General features: G+C 33.9%; 1 protein-coding gene across 4 annotated transcripts; it reads right to left on the bottom strand.

Annotated features, from left to right (window-relative positions):
• Positions 1 to 1258: 1258 nt before the first annotated feature.
• Positions 1259 to 19865, bottom strand: LOC127728056 (uncharacterized). Of its 4 annotated transcripts, none has more exons than XM_052235242.1 (16): positions 19775 to 19865; positions 19496 to 19574; positions 15413 to 15514; positions 14426 to 14524; positions 13909 to 14007; positions 13421 to 13519; positions 11450 to 11541; positions 10343 to 10697; positions 9286 to 9480; positions 8332 to 8609; positions 7440 to 7704; positions 6528 to 6825; positions 4890 to 4922; positions 4108 to 4179; positions 3696 to 3805; positions 1259 to 2928 (listed from the first exon to the last, which is right to left on the bottom strand). In XM_052235242.1, exons 2-15 carry the CDS (start codon positions 19532 to 19534, stop codon positions 3699 to 3701), a joined length of 2133 nt encoding a protein of 710 aa, XP_052091202.1. In that variant the 5' UTR covers positions 19535 to 19574; positions 19775 to 19865; the 3' UTR covers positions 1259 to 2928; positions 3696 to 3698. The 4 variants fall into 4 exon arrangements, with proteins under 4 accessions (XP_052091202.1, XP_052091203.1, XP_052091200.1 ...); XM_052235243.1 differs by having other exon boundaries at positions 7440 to 7626; positions 19496 to 19618; positions 19775 to 19859; XM_052235240.1 differs by having other exon boundaries at positions 19496 to 19618; positions 19775 to 19859.
• Between the last annotated feature and the right edge of the window lie 1824 nt (positions 19866 to 21689).

Consider the following 21689-nt stretch of genomic DNA (forward strand, 5'->3'; position numbering starts at 1 on the left):
CAACCTTGCTTCAGAATCAGGATACAATAGTATAAAACATTTATATTCTCTACCATTTACACTAGGATTTTTCATTCTAAAAATTGAAAGATTAAGTCAAACTTTGTTTCATAAAAAAGAATGGCCAACGTAGATACAAAGAACTTGTTTAAGGAAGGGATAAATCATACTTTGTTAAAAAAAACACCACTCATATTCAAAAAAGAATTCTCTGAAACTAATATTATGAGTAAACTTAGATCTAGTCCGAGATTGCTCTGACGTCCAACGGCTGTTTTGCCAGACAAGCTGTAGCCGTGGGACCCAGCTAGTCTGGCAAAACAGCCGTTGGACGTCAGAGCAATCTCGGACTACTGTATCACTAGCCTGTCAACACTGAAGTTGTAAGTTCGAATCTCGCACGTGGAAGGTGCACTCGACTCCAATCTTAATTGACTAGAATTATCAGATTTCCTACCCGGCTTTCTCCGAAAATTAAAACTGACCGCCACGAAATAGCTCAATAGTGCTGAAAGTGGTATTTAACACCATCCAATCAATCAATCTTCTTATTTTTATATTATCAAGGTGCTTTGTTTTCTAAAAGACATCATATCTGTTAATTTTGGAGGACGTGTTTCTAAAAGAAAATCAATCGAAAGTTTTAAGGGCGCCTGCAGGATTTGATCGTGAATCTATGTGCACTGGAGGGAGAGCAAGTTGGTTAGTCCAACTGTTGGAGGGCAACCATGAAACCCTCAATTGTCTTTAAGCATGCGATGTTATCTTCCAGGTGGTCCCGCTGCATTATTGTTTGGGAAACTAAAAGTTCTTTCGGATGTCTGTCTTGTGATCTATTTATTTAAATAATCTGATGTTTAAGGTTTCATGTCTTTTCGAAATATTTGAGTGTTGGAAATCACTAAAGTCTTTTTCTTTAACTTGTCGTTAATTCTCTTTGGTGTAAGGTAGTCAGTTGGTTGAATAGTCGGCACCAATCACTCAACCACTTTGAAGAACATAATCATACACCGTTGTTTCTTGTATCAATCATAAGTTGGTTGATCGATATGGAATATCTGTGTCACAGACGACAATGGATTATTTAAATTCATAGCCATTATTTCGTCCTCCTTCCTCGATTGTGCCATAAATAAATGAGAAATTTAACACCGAATTTATACTTACCATTAGCAACACGACGGGTACCGTATGTGGAGCATAATGTGCTTACCCTTCCGGAGCACCTTGTCCGGTGTTCGTGTTGCTCCATCCTTAGTTTTTATGTAATTTTTAGTATTTTAGCCGTTTTTCGTTTTTTCACATGATTTTGTCAGTCTCTCTTCGACTTGTGAGTTTTGATTCTCCCTTTGGTAACTTATGATTATTTTTTATCTAGATATGTGGTTACACATAATGGAAGGAGAAAGATAACTTACTTGGTCTAAGATCAAGTTAATAGTTGCAAGTAGTATAAAACAACTTTGTGTATGACAATCTTACGGTCTAAAATCATAATGTAGGGTATGTGAGCTTGCTCACTAAATGTTCATTAATTATAGATCTTTTACTCCTGACTGTTGCTCTTATATAGCAAATAACCTGTACTCAAAGCACTGCTCTAGGTTAATCTTCACCATATCATACATGTGTACTATGGCCACCTAGTTTCGGCACCAAAAGTTTGGAATATGAAAGATAAGCAAGTACAGAAACAAAAAATCACTTCAAGAGGTTGTTTCTTTGTTTGTGTTGGTTTGTTTATTGTTTTTTTTTTGTTTTTCTTTGTTTTATGTTTGTAGTTATTTTGTTGGGGAGGGGGTTAGAAATGATTTTGGTGTTGATGTCGAGTGTTGGTCTTGGCTACTTTGGTGGTCAAATTATAGCTGGACATTTAATTTCATTCAGGGCTATAGTATATGTAAACTTCCAGAAGTCTTTTATTTGTGTGTGTGTTTTGCTATATTAAAACATGAAGCTTTTATATTTAAATTAAATTTCAAAATCGATTGAAAGGACTTCATCAGAATGTGTCTTTTGAATTGATTTTCTTTTAACACCTGAATATTTAGTCCAACAGAACTCATCAATTGCGGATCTAGAATTTTGAAAAAGGGAGAGAGAGCCACTTGTAAAAAGTCTTTTCATTATCCATACATGTAGCTCCAAGAGGGGGTGGACCCCTCTAAAACTGTCTCTGCTCATATCTTCCACTGATATATAGTAAATTAATGTCATGGTATATCCCAATTCACTGGATAAACTACCATTTAACTGTCATCCAACGCACTATTTCTCAAATAATAGAATAACAGGGATTCAGTAGCAACATATGGTTAGGGAACGACCATTTGTATCTGAGGGGGTTTGGTTATGGTTATTTCTTATAAAAATATTCTATTCTAATTGAGAGTTCATTAACAAAAAATCAATGTTTGGGCGACAAATAAATAAAAAATTATTGCTTCTTGGTAGGAACAAAATGTCATATTGAAAAATAATCAATAACCCCCTTAAAGTTAAATGGTCGTCCTCTTATCGTGTAATGCTACTGTTGCAGTATACTTTGAGCTGGAAGTTTGGTATACATTAACTATAATATAAAATAAGGAGATATGATATGATTGCCAATGAGACAACTATCCACCAAGCACTGTACAAAATGTGGTTTAAAGGTTAACCAAACCGATGTTATGTTTTAAATTCCTCAGAGTTGAAAAAGTTCAGAAGTAAGTATGTTCGGGTCAATCAAAATCATCAGTTTACATGCAAGCACAGATACAGACGATGTCCATAAAGATATTAAAATATACTTTTACGAGGAAAAAAAAACCATCCACAAAAACTTATTAAAATGTAACGACGCAACAAATACGATGATGATGAAGATTCCAAATGAAAAAGTCTCCTTAACTTTCTCAGTCTCGTTGTTAAGTACCAGGTAATATCCTGAAAATAAACTGATATCATTACGGTAAATACATATTTAATTTGACCTCTAATTTAGAAAGCTGATTTTAGAAAGTTCTTGCAAGCTTGTACAAAGGAATACTAACAAACTAAGAATGTCGGGGCCTTTTATAGCCGACTACACGATGTGAGGTTTTCTCATTGTTAAAGCCGTACGATGACCTATAATTGCTTAGATCCATTATTGATCTCTGGTGGATAGTTGTTTCATTGCGATCATACCACATCTCCTTATTTTTTATAAGAATCGTTCTTCAGTGGCTGATTAGACAGCAGTAAGTACAAAAAAAATATTAAAGTGAAAGTGGGCTTCACTTTCAAAGAGACAGATATATGAAAATGGGATGACTTCTTTTCAAGGACGTTATATATACTCCCATAAATGCATCTGTACGCCAAGTTATATTATTGATTGCCATTTGTTATTTCAAAAAATTAACCAATATGTAAAGCTTAATTGCAGTCATTGCGACACAGAATATATATTCTACTCTGTTACATCCGGAAGCCAAATAATATGATTGCATTGATATGAAAATGGAAACTGCATTGATATAAAAATGGAAACTGACATATTGTAAAGACGCATGTCTACAGTTGTAGTATGAACTTGTGACGTTAAATTGCTTATTAGATATATTTGTCTAGGATTCAACTACTGATCCCTGGTTTTGGTTCTTTTTGTCGTTGGATTGTTGTTAATATATATTAATTCTAATTACATTTTCACCATCCTCTTTTTTTACCTTTTATCTTACGTATCCCTTTTTCTTTGTTTTTATAACAAGAACATTCATTGCTTTGCCACCTTTATAGATAGTCTTTGTCAGATTTACTATTTTCTTCAGTGACATGTCTGCAATGCAAAAGAAAAAAATCATACAATGATTAAAGGCGGATTCATGTCCCACTAAAAATCATAGAAAATATCACTTTCGGCATAACAAAGGCATTTTACTAATTTCCCGCTTGGCAAAGTTACTGGGATCAATGCTCTCCTTTAACCTCAAATCCAGGATCCGCTCCTCATGATGTCCCAAATAAGAAGTGACAAATCATGAAAACACAATATGTTATACAATAATCTTAATGCATAATATTTACTTTTCTGTAAAAAAAATATTAAGAGTGTTATTAGTTTATGATTAAGAGACAAACCATTTGTTATCGGTTCATTTTCTTGCATTCCCATGTTTTCAACTGTCTGTAGATCGTCATCGTCGTCATCATCTGAAAAGACCAGTTTTCATTTCAATACCATATTGACTGACGCAACAGTCAAACACATATATATTGAATACATTATCAAAAAATATATAATTTTCATGTGCAAAGCTTAGAAACGGGTAGAATGCGATGTTTTGCAAAGCCTTTCCATCCCAAGCAACACTTTTTTTCTTTCAGTGACTGTATAAAGCCAACCATTATAATCGTGTCCTCTTTTTCTGGATTGTGTCATCAACAAATGGAACTTCCCACTGAATTTGTAATTCCGGCAATTATGACATGTTATGCATGTCATTCGTAATATAATATACTTTGCTACATGAAAAATCGGACTGTAAATTCCCGTTTTCAAATTATTTAAATATAGAACCTCTCACAGCATGCGATCCTTTCTTTTCACGCTGAGAAACGTTTAACTTCCTTGACCTTCTTTAATTTGGGCCGAAAATTGATATCTGTATATAAGAAACCATATATCGCACATTACTTCTTGTAACCGTCAACAAACATTGGAAATTATGGTAAATGGTTCTATTATGAACTCATGGGATATTCCAGATATCTGCTGTTTAAGCAGTTTGTTTTACTTTCTTTTCTTTTTTAAAATTATTATTACCAATTTCATAATGTTGTATGAGCTAATCGTTCGGTTGTATGGTGAATTTGCCCATAATGAGTCATATATTGAAAAAAATGTTACCATTCATACATACCTGAATGTACCTCAGGCTTTTCTTCTACGATTACTGTAATAAAATAAAAAAATAGATAAATAAAAGGTATTACAAAGTCGTTCTTTGCCCCTTTAAATTTCTAACAAATTCAATCGATTCAATTTCTAAAAGTGTATATATCCGAATGAATACAATGATACTGAAATGTCAAGTAGCATCAAGGCATGATATTACATGACGTCACTACGATGTCAAAACTGGCATTTTTAACAAAAATAAATTCGTGTTTAGTTTTGATGAGGTTAGATATAAGTAACAATGTACCCTAACAAGGGGAAAAAGTATCCGGTTTCATAATCATTAGAAAACTAGAGAATGTTGACAATGTTTCATGTAATAGCATAGTACAGTAAGGCTAAATAGGCTTTCTTTGTGTACTTTCAGTTTAGTCAAGTATGACTTAGCAATCTTGTCAATGGACCTCAATTGATTGTTCTTCAATCCTATTACCAATTACATAAAAAAAAAACCAAGAGATTGGCAGATTTCCTGCATGAAAATGATATCTGCACACCTGGACCCCCAAACAGTATCAAGTAAAACAAATATAAATGAATGTTTATAAGGTTCAGAAATGGAAAGGCCAAAATCAATCTTGACATCCTATTTATCATAAGTGACATAATATTGGATATAAGTACACACGCATTTGTTCAGCAGGGGTGGGTCGGAAGATATACGCCACATCAAAGGATATAATTTGACAACAACAGTCAAACTCACATGTTTCACTCCTAAACGTCTTTTACTCAAAATTGATAAAAGCTACAATCGTGACAATCATACAACACTCAAAGTATCACATGATTTTCATCTAAGCCTTTTCAAGTTATTGCACAAGTCTCACTTTCTGCTACTTTAATGTCTACAACTCAATAACAATAAAAGTTAAATTCGTGAAAGTCTAACTTGACCTTCATTTAGTCTCAAGAAAGAACATATCTAAATTTGAAAAAATTTCGTCAAAGCGTTTCAAGTTATTGCACGGACACTGCCGCCCGCCGTACATCACCAAATTAATAACCGATATGTTCCTTTGGAAATCCGGTCAAAAATTCAGTCAATTAGAAAAAAACGTTAATGCATTTTCGTTTTGATGGTTTTTGGTATCAAGATAGTTAAACAAATATAAAATAAATCACCATACTAATGCTTAACAGGACTGAATGACAGAGTATAATGTTGTGTGATAATTTAAAAAAAAAGTATACATGGTGCTGCATCAGGCAAATGTCGCTGTTCTGAACTTCTCTGTTTTGACAAAAAATGTAAATTTTGAGGACACCGTTGTGTTGACTCATTAGTATATGTTCGGAGTCAAAAAAAAATTGATAAGACCTTTACAATGACACATATAACTTAATTTGACTAAAGCTAAACCCTTTAGCACTGTATAGTTAGATAAAAGGTATACGTAGTATACCATTGCCCATAATCCTCAGAGAAAAACGCTACTGCATATATACATCAAGATAGATGAACACCGTTTATTAACATTAGAGTCAAATTATATTTCATAAGCGCTTTGAAAAGATTAAAAAACTGAAAGGGTAGTGTCATATAAGAAACTTTTTTATGAAAAAATGCTTGGTATTGATAAAGCATCAAATGAATTACCTGGTTTTTCTGGAATTTTGATATTCATTTTCAAAATACTTTCTACAACAACGTTTGCAACATGTGGTTTGGGTACAGTCGCCGACGTGCACCAGATTGACTTAGAATGTACAGCTGGTACTTCTTTTGGCACTTCATCCGCTTCTTTTTCTTGAAATATTTCCAGTTCTCCCTCTGGTTGTTCGCAACTTTCGTTAACTCCGATGTTGAAAACGCGGGAATTATTTCTATTACTTTGCAGTGTTATACACTTTGTGTCCTCGTCTGCCATGTCTGTCAAGTTTCCATTTAGTTTGAGCTATATACATATATAGAAAAAGGCAAAGATTCAGCTAGGAAAGTCTTCTATTTGAGTAAAGTTCAAAATCATCTTAATTTCTCGAACTAATTCATACACACAGAAAGTAAGTATATATGATAGTAAGTTTTCAAAAATGTGGTAAGTGCATCGGTAAAAGCCAATATTTCGGGTTTCAAATTTGTTATAGTAAATAACATGTTTTTTTCCAAAAGTTATGTAAAAATACAAGTTCTGTTCTGTATGATAGTTGTCTTATTAGCAAGCATACCATGCTCCTTATTCTATATCCATATACAAAGTAAATGTTTATACTTAAGAATAGATGATAAACCTCAGTGGCGGGTTAAGTTGGCGCAGGGCTTACGTACCCCTTTTAATCATCAACAAAAGTCTCATGATTTATAAGATTTTTTCAGCATAAAATCGTCAAAAAAAATTTCAGTATATATTCTCTATCCTGGAATTACAACCCCCTTTTATAATATCCTGGATCTGTCCCTAAATCGGACATACTTCATAAGAAATTATGTATGATCATTATAATTATGATTAATCATGTAGTAATGTAAGTAAATACAATTGTGTTTCTATTGAAGACTAGAAAATCTTACATTGAAACTCTGGCCGATTTGTGCATGGTAAACGTCACTTTTCTGTAATGTAGAACAATCATATCCATTGCCTGTCCAGTTTTCGATTCTTTGATCTAACTGTCTCATTCCAGCGCATTCCAGGACGAGTTCAGATGACTTACTGTTTATCCATTTAGTCAGCAGGAAAAATACAACCCGTTTCTTTCTGTAAATAGAGCGTTCTATGGCGCTAACCACTTCCAACAAATCTGTATCTACCTTTTTCTTTCTTGATACTGAGTAACTATGAAAAGAGCGTATCTCTGATAGGCATGTTTTTATCATCAATATACATGTGTACAACAAATTAAGAATGACACATTTTTGTCCCATTAGAAATTGCTTTTTATGCCCACCTACGATAGAAGAGGGGCATTATGTTTTTCGGTCTGTGCATCCGTTCGTTCGTCCGTCCGTCCGTCCGTTCGTCCGTCTGTCCCGCTTCAGGTTAAAGTTTTTGGTCAAGGTAGTTTTTGATGAAGTTGAAGTCCAATCAACTTGAAACTTAGTACACATTTTCCCTATGATATGACCTTTCTAATTTTAATGCCAAATTAGAGTTTTTACCCCAATTTCACGGTCAATTGAACATAGAAAATGATAGTGCGAGTGGGGCATCCGTGTACTATGGACACATTCTTGTTGTAGCTTCATATATTTTGTTGCCAAACAATTATTCTTTATTTTATTTCCAGGTGATTAATTTTTATCACGAATAGAAAACTACGATAGTAGAACAGGCCAATTTATTTTTTCGGTCAGACTGACTGTAATCTGGTGGCGGCAACGTTTGTAAATCTAGAAATATGATTGCAATCATAAGCAAGAACATCAACAACTACAACAAAAACATCAAGTCAAGTTCACTTACAATGAGAAATGGTTGACATAAAAGAATGCTGACTTTCCGTCTGGATTAATCGTTGCATCTCTAATTTCCCAGTCTAATTCTGAGTCCTCTGGTTGGTCAGTTGTTGAGGTCAACACGACGATATCGTCTGACACGGCCTCCATATCATGTATTGGTTTGACTACACGTATTGGTTCCTTTGGTTGTTGTCCATTGTTTACTGTCAGTTCTAAGACGTTAGTCAGTAATATAGCTGTGCCATTGTCTTCTTCTTTATTGATTTCTTTAGTTTCTACAATCTAAGAAAAAAATGACAAAAATATGTTCAAACATGGTGTATACTCTGCAGCCAGGCCTCGACACATATTGGCACCTGTATAACTTGTCGTAATTCATTTCTCGGTAAAGTTATATAATTATAAATAATGTATTCCTAGACCAAATGAAACTTTTGGCAAAAATTCTCACGGAATATGATATTTCATCTCAAGTAATCACTAGAGTAAAGTCATCACAAATTCAAGCTTTTTTTATATCAACATTACACGATTTTATATGTTCATTCAATGAAAGGATAGACTACTTCGTTACTTATGTCGGCAAGAAAAAGACCAAAAGATAAACAACAGTATACAAAACACAACATAGAAAACTAAAGACTGAGCAACACGAACCCCACCAAAAACTGCATGGGTTGATCTCAGGTGCTCCGAAAGGTGTAAGCAGGTCCCGCTCCACATGTGGCATCCGTCGTGTTGCTCATGTAAGTACACACGCGGTTTGATAATTTTGCATGCATTACTAACCACCAACTTGTACAATTCTTAGACTTACAATCTTTTGATGAATTATGTCGTTCTTTCATGTGATTGCCTGGAGAAGTTTCGAGTTAAAAGTATACCTTATTCAGATTCAAATCGTAAATTTAATTGATTTATGACTATAGGTTCTTCTAGTTATTGTTTCAATGCTTACATTTACTGCCATTTCACTAGGTTGCTCAAAAGTCCCTTGCGGTATATCGATTTCTGCGTCAGGTTCCATCTGTGGAATAATCGTTGTTGCTTGTTCATTTGATATAGCGAATATTTCTGGTGTAGAGTGCTTTACAATAGAAAATCTGGACAGCTTCCTTTCTTCTAATGGAACACTGACTAGTACTTCTGTGAACTGAAACATTTGTTTTTCAATATATTCTTGATATCCATATCAAAGAGGTGAACATATTAACTTCTATGTTGTAATGTTACACTACTATTTCAGGTTAGGGTGAAGGTTGACGCCTGTTAAAACGTTTAAACCCGCTGCATTTGTTTGCACCTGTCCTAAGTCAGAAATCTGTTTCAGTGGTTGTCGTTTGTTGATGTGGTTCTTAAGTGTTTCTCGTTTCTCGTTTTTTATATGGATTAGACCGGTTTTTCCCCCCGTTTGAATTGTTTTACAATAGTCATTTTGGGGCTCTTTATAGCTTGCTGTTCGGTGTGAGCCAAAGCTCCGTGTTGAAGGCCGTACTTTGACCTATAATTGTTTACTTTTTACACATTGTGACTTGGATGGAGAGTTGTCTGATTGGTACTCATACCACATCTTATTTCTATATATTGGTCAAAGTTTGTTAATCTTATTATGAAAAATAGGAAATACATTGTATTCTATAATTGCAAATGAGACAATTTAACTATTCACCAAGGCCGGAGGAGATTCATTTTTTTCTTCTATCAAAACTCATTTTTTTACTACTAGTAAACGAAAGAAAATAATGATAGAAAACTTCCCCTTAAATATGAAAATAAGCTTGACAAGACCATGAAGAATGTGTAACATATCTTGAGTTGTCGAACATTTTTGAACTGTAAACTTTCTGAACACTTATCTATATATTTGCTTCTACATCTACCTAAAAAACTTCAAAATACAGAAATGAAGGACTCCCTCCCCCCCCCCCCCCCCCCCCCCCCCCCCCCAAATCCAGACCATCATTTATGATGAAGCAGCGTTTGGGATATTTGAAAGATTCACTGACTGTACATACGTCATCTTCTACGTCACTATCCTCAGCAAGATGTCTATAAACGTTTGTTACAGAAACAGGCTTTCCTTCAAGAGCAATGGCAAACAACTTTTCACTACACTGTGTCACACCAGGCACTGTTAATTTCAGTTTTAAATTTTGACTTGAGCAATCCCAAATGCAGAGTTCGTATGTGTCGCCATAAGTTTCTTGTTCGTCTGTTAATTTACTCCGAATTTCAGAATATTCTGTCTGCATTTTACTGCAATAAAAGTAAAACGGCGAAAACGTATCGCATTTCAGTACTTCCACTCCAATATTGTCAAGTTTGATTCCATCTTTAGGTGAAACATATAAAACTGTCTGTAAAATTGATCTGAAACAAATGATTTTCATATTGCTAATTGATCAGTGTTAAAATGCCTATGTTTATTCCCATCACTATGTACGATGCACTATAGCTTTGAAACCTAATAAATTCGTGATTTTACAGTTACTACACTAATGTCCGTCGGTGGCTTCCCGGCTTCCTCCACCAATAAAAACTGACCGCCACGAAATAACCATTAGTGCTTAAAGTGGCGTTTAACACCAATCAATCAAGCAATCAATGCAAGTAGATCTAAGAAGAGCTTTTGATAAGATTTAAAAAAAAAAAGGCTATATTTGTAACTAGCTTCAGGAACTAAAAATGCACTGAACACTGGAAGAATATGATCTACCAAGCTTGTATTGTTATTCTTCATCTCAAAGTCACAGTGAGGGTTCAACATGAATCAAATGCTCGTCCCTCACTGCAAGTGACGGATTATAATAATTGACCAAACCAGTAAAAATCAACTGTGGTGAAGGGAGAAGTACAATTTGTACCATTTGATTGGTAAAAACAGTCAAATGAACAGATAGTCACAATTTTAGTTTTGAGCAGTCACTTTTGGTTGCTAGTTTTAACAAAAAGCATGTTTTTTTTTAAACAGAACTGTCCCTTTATTTTATACCGCACAGGCGCTAAAGATCATCAGATAGGGCAACAAATAATTAGTATCGCAAATGTTAAATGAAGTCATCCCAACAAAATCTTTTGTTTTGCGGTATTTGTGTTAATATCTTATTTAATAATAAACATACCCATATTTATAACCTGGCATTCGACTATGTTGGCTAACAAGCAGTTCTAATATCTGATTTTCTTTTTGGTCAAGTTCTTCCATTGTCCAAGACTACAAGGTAAGAGACATGTAAGCAAAGAAAAGCAACACTAATTGTTTATTTGTTGATATTGGGCTTTGAACTAGCTTTCAGTAATTTGGAGTACTCTTGGGTCGGTTTTTTGTATATCGTTGTTTTTTTCTGTTTGTTTTTATGATTATTGCCAGTCTGATGAGTCAAATGCTTTCTAACTGATTTTTTACATTTTGTTCTTTGTTGTGATGTTACATTACTATCTCAGGTATGGGGGTCACAAACATATTGAATTTCATCAAATTCTGAACGTGCCTGTCCCAAGTCAGAACTATGTAACCCAGTGGTTTTCTTGTCTTGCTGTCTGTCATAGTTGCCAGTGTTTTCTTATATTGTGGTAAGCATAAATCAGCTCATAATTTTCTATCATGAATTGTTTCACATTATGTATGCCGGTGTTTTTTATAGCTTTATTTACTGTTTGACTTTTGTTCATTGTAGAAGGCCATATGGTAATCTGTAGTTGTTTACATCCTCTTCCTGTTGGTATTTTGTGGATAATTGTTTCATCGTCATTCATACAACATCTTCTTATTTTTGTAATACATCTTTTTTTTTCTAGGATTAAATCCCAGTTCAAATTAATCGTTTAAATTATGAAAGACTAATTGTTTGTCAAATTCCTTTATCGACCAAAAAGATTTCAGACACGAATAGTATAACAGATTAACCAAGTGTTAATTACACCAGACATGTATTTCTTTCAAATAGACGAGCATAAACCTTGTTTTTATCAGAACGAAAGATGCCTTGTGTGCACATTAAACATATTTATTCTAAAACCAGTTGTTGGCATGACACGGGTTATGTTCTTCTCATATATTTTATGATGGTATAATACTAAACCCCTAACAGGAGGGATTGTGACTGATATTCATATGATGAAGACATAATCTTTCAATCAGTTTAATTGAGGTCTGGAGCTGGCATGTCAGTAACTGCTAGTAGTCTGTTGTTATTTATGTATTATTGTCATTTTTGTTTATTTTCTTTTGTTTCCTATTCTGAAATCGGACTCGGACTTCTCTTAAACTGAGTTTTACTGTGCGTACTGTTGTACGTTTGTTTTTCTACATTGGCTAGAGGTATAGGGGGAGGGTTGAGATCTCAAAAAACATGTTTAACCCCGCCGCATTTTTGCGCCTGTCCCAAGTCAGGAGCCTCTAGCCTTTGTTAGTCTTGTATCATTTTTAATTTTAGTTTCTTGTGTATAATTTGGAGTTTAGTATGACGTCCATTATCACTGAACTAGTATACATATTTGTTTAGAGGCCAGCTGAAGGACGCTTTCCGGGTGCTGGGGATTCTCGCTGCATCGAAGACCCATTGGTGGCCTTCGGCTGTTGTCTTCTCTGTGGTCGGGTTGTTGTCTCTTTGACACATTCCCCATTTCCATTCTCAATTTTATTTTACAATTGATATTGTCATAATATATGAGGGTCTAAATGGAGGTCTCTCATTTTTTATTCTTTCAGTTTTTAGCCCTTTTTCTCTATTCTTTATTTATTTTGCCCATAATTCTCAATTCTTTATATTTTAGCACCCCATTATTATACAGTCTGATTAAAATCCGATGTTGTGAAACGCTACGCTCCCTCTTAGGGTGGAGAGTATGGTAGCGAAAACTAACAGTTGATTTTAATGAGATTGCAGTATTATCTATTCTTTATTTTCCCCCTTTTATTCTGATTTATTGGCCCATTATTTTCTATTATGTAAATCCTATCCAGATCCGCATACATCGCTTGTAGTCAAATTCTGCCTTATGCAAACTCTAAACTGATGTTGCGGAGATTTTTTAGTCAAATAGTGCAGGTATTTATTAACAGGTGACTATAGATCAAGCTTTTTCCTTACCCAGTCCTGTAATGACGGTTCAGCACCAAACAAACAGAATAGCTTGACCATCTCAACATTTCTAGATTTAACGGCTACTTCCAGTGGTGTCTGGCCATGCTGTATGAGAGGAAATATTCCATTTTAGTTAAAATAAATATGTTGGGTTGTTCTAATATCGTTGCTTATAGGAATTACATTTTTGTTATACTTGTTCGATTACATTTTTGTTATACTTGTTCGATTAAACTGTTGCTACACTTGTTCGATTGCATGTGTGTTATACTTGTTCGATTACATTTGTTATGCGTGTTCGATTTACTCATATGTCATAATGAATCATTCATCAGAATTTGATCAGAAACAACTTTTTGATTTTTTAAAAGATATGTAAAATACATTTTTAAATTTGGTATCTTGCAATGTTTTATTAGAAGTTTCAATTGATTGGACGAATTTATTTTTGCACTGGAGAAAAAGGTACACTCATCTAAATATTCATTACCAACCTTGTCATATTTTGAAATATTTGCACCAAGTGTTACAAGAGAAACAGCACATAGAATATGTCCGCGTCTAGAACATTTATGCAGTGGGGTCTCTCCATTCTGAAAGGTGTGAATTAAATCCAAAGTTAGTAATCAAGTTTTTTACAATTGGAATTTGTAATTCTTTCTTAAATTTGCTATGAAAGAAAAAAAGTCATTTAATACCTTTCGTTTTCAATAGTGATTGTTTCTGTTTATTGTTTTCGCTGCTAAATATAGGTCTTCGCCTTCCAAACATTTATTCAGTTGAAGCAAAAACTCGAAATTAAAATGTGCCTACCCAAACGATGGTAAACACATATAGAATGTTTTATCGATCTAAAATTTTTGCACTGCGTAATAAGTATTACAGAAAATAGTTAGTGTGATTGATTGATTGTTGGTTGCTTAACGCCCAGTGGCAAATATTTCATGCATGTTCAGAACGATATTTAGCGTGATGTTTTTCATTAACTTTCCGTTATATACAATATCTTACACGATCTTTCTTATTGACACGGACTCCTTTCTTTACCAATGTTTTTACCAAGTCTGTATATCCGCCTGCTGCAGCATAATGTATTGCATTCCAACCAGCCTAGATATAAACTAGATAATTTAAACTTTATTTATTCATAATAAAAAAATTATTCGAATTGTGTTAATGTGATTATTTTGATTGTTCATAGGCGGATCCAGGAGGGGGGCCCTGGGGGCCCGCCCCGCCCCTTTCGTGGGAAAAATTTGGTTGATTATATAGGGAATCACTGAAGCATGACTGGAGCGGGACCCCCCTTAGGTCAGTCAGCGGGCCCCCCCTTATGGAAAGTTGTGGATCCGCCACTGTTGTTGTTATACAATCGAGAGAGAAAAAAACGGAAAACATCTGTGGACAAACAAAAAAAGATATTTTGTTTTCAAATGAGGCTTTAGAGTTAATAAAATTGAAAATTATTCAAGATGACAACATTTCTGATCGTTTATTTTATGTTACGAAAATAAGGATACCCAAACGTAAAGCTTGGACAAACAATGTACACAAATATTGCGATTTGCTAAAAAGGAATATGTTTATTAATTGTAAACGAAACTAAAGAATAAAGAAAATAAAAGTAACTGTATCTCTCTTTGTCATCAGCTGTCTATATCTCACAGAAAGTGAGCTTCCATAGGGCAATAGTCTTGCATGCCAAATGCAACTGCATTTATTATTATTTTTTTTTTAAAATATGTGAGAAATTGGATCAACATTCTGTAGTGATGTTAATATAAGTAAACTCTCGCTTTATGTTGTATGTTCGTTTTGCTCCAGCGTTCGTTTTCGGTATCTTCGGATGTTTTTTCGTAAAGCGCTGATTAATTTGTGAGTGTTGTACTATCCTTTAGATAGACGATTTTGACACTCAGTCTTTTTCACGAACTACATGCAACAAAGCAGATAAACTGCAAAATTAATGGTTGAAGTTCTTATGAAATGTTTAAATACCTCATCTTTACAATTTAAGTCTACTTCTTCTTCCAATAAGGAATTTGCTTGTTTCAGCTGTTTGTTCTTAGTCAACCAAATTAGCTTTAGTCCACGTGTTCGCTGAAACAATATTGAAATACAAAAGGTTGCGATACATGTAACTAATTATTACAGTATTTCATCATTAAAATCATGCATAACATAACATATTTAGAAATGTCAATTTCGTAAAAATTGCACATAAGTATTTTCTACATTCTTTGTAATTATTTATATACAGTGGCAAGGTTCTTAAACACACGGGTTTACACCGTTGGTATAATTTGGTAACTAGCAAACGTTTTGGGATTTTTGTTGATAGACTCAATCACTCATGATATGTCATATTAACTTAATGATTGAAAAGGACAGACATAGAAAAATACATCTAGAAACCGATAATGTCCTCTATGTAAATCTGAAGTTGAATTTGGAATGCACTTCAATATATATTTACAGTAGGTGTTCAAGTCATACAAATCCTGATATTTTATTGGCTGAAAGACGAATCATCTGTTTCGGTCATATGTTTTCATTTTGAATGAAAACAACCCATGCAGTATGATTATAGAATTATTAGCTCCGCCTACCAAGTTAATTAACTACGGAAGCCGATAAGGGTCATTGAAAAAAAAAATTATGTCGTAATTACGACATAGTATGTCGTAATAACGACATATTATGTGGAAATAACGACATCGCTATGTCGTAATAACGACATAAGGATGTCGTTATAACGACATCTATATCGTAATTACGACATCGCTATATCATCTATAACGACAACCTTAGAATTGCTACTTTGTGAGCATCGACACACTTTGGGAAACAACATTTGCATCTTTATTTTAAGAACCACTTATCAGAATTGAATCAAACTTGATATACGTCCTATTAAAGTTGCTTCATAGTTACCCATTGGTTAGAACACATGACCGCCAAGGGACTTTGAAAAAATCAATGTTCAAATCTTCTTCTCAAGATCGCTGAAATGACTGAGTTTAAACTTAGTATAAATATGCAATGTGTACCTAGTATCAAGCTCCTTAAAAAGAGATTTTACGTTTTGAGCTGATCCGAAGTTAAAAATGGCCACCAGTGAGGGCAAAGTTTGTATCAAAACCCTATCGTAAACATATTCATTTTTGAGAATGATAACCACTGAATTTAATCAAGCTTAATTAATATTAAAGTTAGTTACTCTATATGTCTGCACATAATAGAACTTTATTTTATGATCAAGTCTAATGGGACCCATTGAAATGGTGAACGATTCAGGCTCCTTGGAGCCTCTATTTATATTTGGCATGTATGTAGATCACATCAAGAAGATGTGTTTAGTACCCGCAGGACTATGTGTGCTATTGCAATCGCTTGTCGTCCGTCGTCGTCTGTAGTTACCGTTAAACTTTTACTTTTAAAGATTACAAAAATCACAAAATGTTGATAAAAGTTTAGCCGCCGTCGCAGAAAAATCAATTCCTTTGTTTTGTTATTTTTGACGTCCATCGCAGGCGAGGCAAAAATCTGTTATTTCGCTATGTGGTCTATTTGTATAGTATTGTGGAAATAATTGCATAAAGTTGGAGATTGCATGTGAGTAACGTAAGCGCGTAACTGTTTTTTATATCCTGTGGTGTTTGTCGTTGATGAAATATGTTCGTTGTTGTTCTGCAGTTTACATGTTTTGCGACTATTACTACACTGTAGTATATTATTTGTTTGTGCGTTTCTCTGTGATGAATGTTCTTGCGTGTGTTTGATCTGTATTTCTGTCACGTAGTGTTATCATTTCAGCGACATTTTTAACATTGTCATAAAGCGGGAGGTTTGGCTAGCCATTAAACCAAGTTCACCCACCATTTGTTCTTAAAATGTCCTGTGCCAATTCAGGAATATGACAGTTGTTATCAAATAGTTCGTTCTATGTATGTTAAGGGTTTATTTTTGTTCACTTTAGTGTTCCTGTTGTTCGTTTATTTTCCTCTTACAGTTGATATGTTTCCCTCGGTTTTAGTTTGTAACCCGGATTTGTTTTCTCTCAATCGATTTATGACCTTTGAACACCGGTATACTACTGTTGCCTTTATTTAGTAACAGTGTCCATGCTGTTGGTTGATAGGTGAAGGTCAGGGGATCCATTAGGCTCGATTATTAGGGGTCCAAAGTTTAGCATAGGCCCCAATGGAATAAGCTTTGAAAATAATCTTCTCTTTAAGAACTACCAGGCCATATTGGATCAATCTTAGAGAATGGATGATCCTTATATGATGAGGACTAAATATAAAAGAAGATGTGGTATGATTGCCACAAGAAACCAAATGACACAGAAATTAACAACTATAGGTCACCGTACAGCCTTCAACAATGAGCAAAGCCCATACCACATAGTCAGCTATAAAAGACTCCGAAATAAGAAATGTAAAACAGTTCAAACGAGAAAACTAACGGCCTAATTTATGTACAAAAAATAAACGAAAAACAAATATGTAACACATCAACAAGCAACAACAACTGAATTACAGGCTCCTGACTTGGGACAGGCACATACATACAGAATGTGGCGGGGTTAAACATGTTAACGGGATCCTAACCCTCCCCCTAAGTTTGTAGGAATAGTTGTCATTGGGAACATTGGTTTAAAGAACTTTGGGTCCAAAGTTTAATACAGGCTTCAATGGGGAGGACGCTGTAAGAATCTCATTAAGAACTAACAGTAGCAATGCAGTTATAATTTGCATCAAGCATCAGTAGGCCATTAAGATGCAATTGTGTACAAATGAAGGTACATAGGTCCATGGGTCTGAGCATTAGGAGTCCAAAGTTTAACATAGTCTTTATTTGGAAAAGCTTAAAATTCATCTTCTTTAGAATCTGCAATGGAAATGCAGTCATATTTTACACGAATCTGTACATGCCAAACATAACTAGAGGCTCCAAGGAGCCTGAATCGCTCCCCTGTTCAACTGGGTCTCATTTGACTTGATTATAAAATAAAGTTCTAGTATGTGCAAGTAAATAACTTTAATTAAGCTTGATTGCATTTAGTGTTCATTATTCTCCAAAAAAAGATGAATTTGTTTACGCTACAAACTTTGCCCTCACTGACGACCATTTTGAATTTGCTATCGCCTCAAAAAGTAACAACGCTAAGGTTGTCGTAATTATGACATAGCGATCAGGAGCCTGTAATTCAGTGGTTGTCGTTTGTTGCTGTGTTACATATTTGTTTTTTGTTCATTTTTTGTACATTAATAAAGCCGTTAGTTTTCTCGTTTGAATTAAATTGTTTAACATTTGTCATTTCGGGGCCTTTTATAGCCGACTATGCGGGGGCTTTGCTCATTATCGAAGGCATTATGATGACCTATAGTTAATTTCTGTGTCATTTAGTCTCTTGGCAATCATTATACATACTCTTTGTTTATATATATAGCGATGTCGTTATAACGACATAAGGATGTCGTTATAACGACATAGCGATGTCGTTATTACGACATAGTGATGTCGTAATTACGACATAGTTATGTCGTTATTACGACATGCTATGTCGTAATTACGACATAAATTATTTTTTTCGAATGACCCTTATCGGCTTCCGTAATTAACACTATTTTTCGAATTGTTCGTTTACTTAGTGTCAACAATTATACTTTGTTTAAAAATTGCAAATTTGATTATTTTGAAAAAAGAACATATCTTGTAAATATTGATAACTGAAATAAATATATAACAATAAATTCTTATCATGATATAACACATGTATAAAAATTATGGAAATCAGATAATATCTTACGAGCTATCAGACTATCTATCTACTTTGATGCCGAAAAAAAAACTGCACTTGCAAATCTTTTTTTAAACAGAATTCCACGTATGTTCGTTAGTTTTGAGATCTTTGTCATGAAATCAGGATTACAGTATTAACAGAAGTCATGGATATTAATTGATCTCGGAATTGTCAATCTTGTACACGTTTAATGTTCTTTGACTACAACTGAACATACTGTGATTTTCTGTTTCACAGTATATAAAAACATGTTTACACTAATAAACACTTACAGTAAATTCTGCTAACTTCTCTTCTTCAATCTCCGCCATGTTTCATTGTCGTCAACTGTGTATGGAGTTAGATGTACAACTAACAATTATATAAAATTCGAATAAATTGCTAACTAGCGATACCTGGTAAAAAATATATAGGTAGTGCTAAATATGACGTGTCAAAGTTGTTTGAGCTAACATTCTTTAATGTGCGTCCTCCCTTTTCACACACAGTAGCACTGCAAATTTGATAAAGAAAAGAAAAAGTGAAAAAAGAAAAAAAAAGTGTTAACTTACAGTTGAAAGTGTTGTTTATTTTTTAGTGTTTTTTTAATTTTGTCCTAAGCATTAATCGGAACCAATTTCTATCTACGCATTAATCGGAACCAATTTCTATCTACGCATTAATCGGAACCGTCACAATATTATGAAAGTATTTGTCTCGTTAAATACCAAAACTCTTCCTGATATTCAATGTACCCTCTCTTTAGAAAATCATATAGCAAAAGTCAATGCTCTATTAAATTGCTTTGTTGCTTTTTATAAGTTTTTCGCGTGCATATTGAATGACAGCTATTTGTTTTACTGAAATCAGGCAAATAATAGTGTCTTGTAGCTGATTGAATACGGTTACCAAAGTTTGAATTAATTGTTAAATATCATAAAAGGTGATGTGAGGTATGGGTCAATGAGACAACAATTCAACGACATATACAACCAAAATACATTTAGAGGTCAACCAACATTTAAAAACAATCTGTTTTATGGGGAACACAATTTTTTTGCCAATATGAAATAAGGAGATGTGGTATTATTGTCAATGCGACGACAGTGGTAAATACGATACTTATGGGTCAAATGTAATGTTTGGATAACACTGTTTCTCGCACAAAAACACATTTATCTGTGACTGCTTTACAGATACTGTCCACAGTATTAATGCCAGATTATTTCAGATTATTTATTTTTTTGACATGTTCCTGATCATATTAACACATGCAATCTTAAAGTGGAAGCCGTTTATATGAACCACCCGTCACTGGAAAAGATTGCTGCCGCACGTCTATGGGTCAGTTAAAAACGTAGAATTTTTAAATTGCAAAATTGAATAAAACATACTGGTTTAAACCATCATTCTTTTAAGCAAATCATAACAAACAATATTTCTTGAACAACATATGAAAATTGCAATCTTAATGATCGATGTCAGAATTTATACGATGGAGGTTTCCTCCCCGATGATATCACTATCCCAGTATTTAGCACTTCTGTGTTGACATGAATTATCGTTGATATGGTCGTAATTATAAATTAACTGCTTACAAAACTTTGATTTTTTTCGAAATACTTAGGATTTTCTACCCAAGGAAAAGATTGCCTTAGCTGTATTTGGCAAAACCTTTCGGAATTTCGAGTTCTCAATGCTCTTCAACTTCGTACCTTGTTTGGTCCTTTCAACCGTTTTGATTAGAGCGTCACTGATGAGTCTTTCACGTTAGACGAAACGCTCGTTTGGCGTACAAAATGTTAAGCCCCAGTATCTATGATGATTTTGTTAAAACATTTTTTGATAGATGGCGTTATATTTTTTCTTTCCTGTTACCATTTTCAGAAGAAATTTTCAGCTATCTTAATTAAGAAAGATTCTCGCTCAAACTTTAAGCTTGTTTTTCGTGAACTTTTTTTTCTGTGTATAATTGATAGATTGTTTGTCAATGTTCAATTTTGTACCGAAAGTACTCTAAAATGATTTTCAAAAGTCGTAAAAATGCCCACCAGCAAAGATAGTTTCAATATAACAATTATAAGTCTTCAAATTCAGTTATCTGTTCCCTTTCTAATAAACACAACATCAAGAATTTACTTCATATAGTGTTTTACTTTTGTTGTTGGTCACGGGAACACGCTATACGTAACCATGATATACCTATCACCATGTGTATGTGTATGATTGTCTGTTTGTTTGTTTTTTATCTTAAGCAAATTTAGTTCTATCCTAGCCTGTTACTCTTATTGTCTAACCTGTTACATGTACTCGTATTGTCTATCCTGTTTTCAATAGCAGTATTACATATTGGGTGTGCTAAATTGCGAAGATAAACTGAGATGTTTTAATCTTGAAATCAGTTCAAATAATCAAACATTGAATTTGTGTAACAAAAATATATATCAATCTTATATATTATTTGAAGAAGAGTCGATAAAAAATAAT

This window comes from Mytilus californianus, unplaced genomic scaffold, assembly GCF_021869535.1.
Source record: "Mytilus californianus isolate M0D057914Y unplaced genomic scaffold, xbMytCali1.0.p SCAF_2, whole genome shotgun sequence".
Classification (NCBI taxonomy): Eukaryota; Metazoa; Mollusca; class Bivalvia; order Mytilida; family Mytilidae; genus Mytilus; species Mytilus californianus.

What these genes read in the sequence shown, in the direction of transcription:
- LOC127728056 (XM_052235242.1), bottom strand. Translation starts at nt 19,534, where the DNA reads ATGGCGGAGATTGAAGAAGAGAAGTTAGCAGAATTTACT. An exon ending in ATGCCAGGTTATAAATATGG is followed by an intron (nt 10,698 to 11,449) that starts GTATGTTTATTA and finishes CATTTGTTTCAG; the next exon opens with ATCAATTTTACAGACAGTTT. An exon ending in AAATGAACCGATAACAAATG is followed by an intron (nt 3,806 to 4,107) that starts GTTTGTCTCTTA and finishes TTTGCATTGCAG; the next exon opens with ACATGTCACTGAAGAAAATA.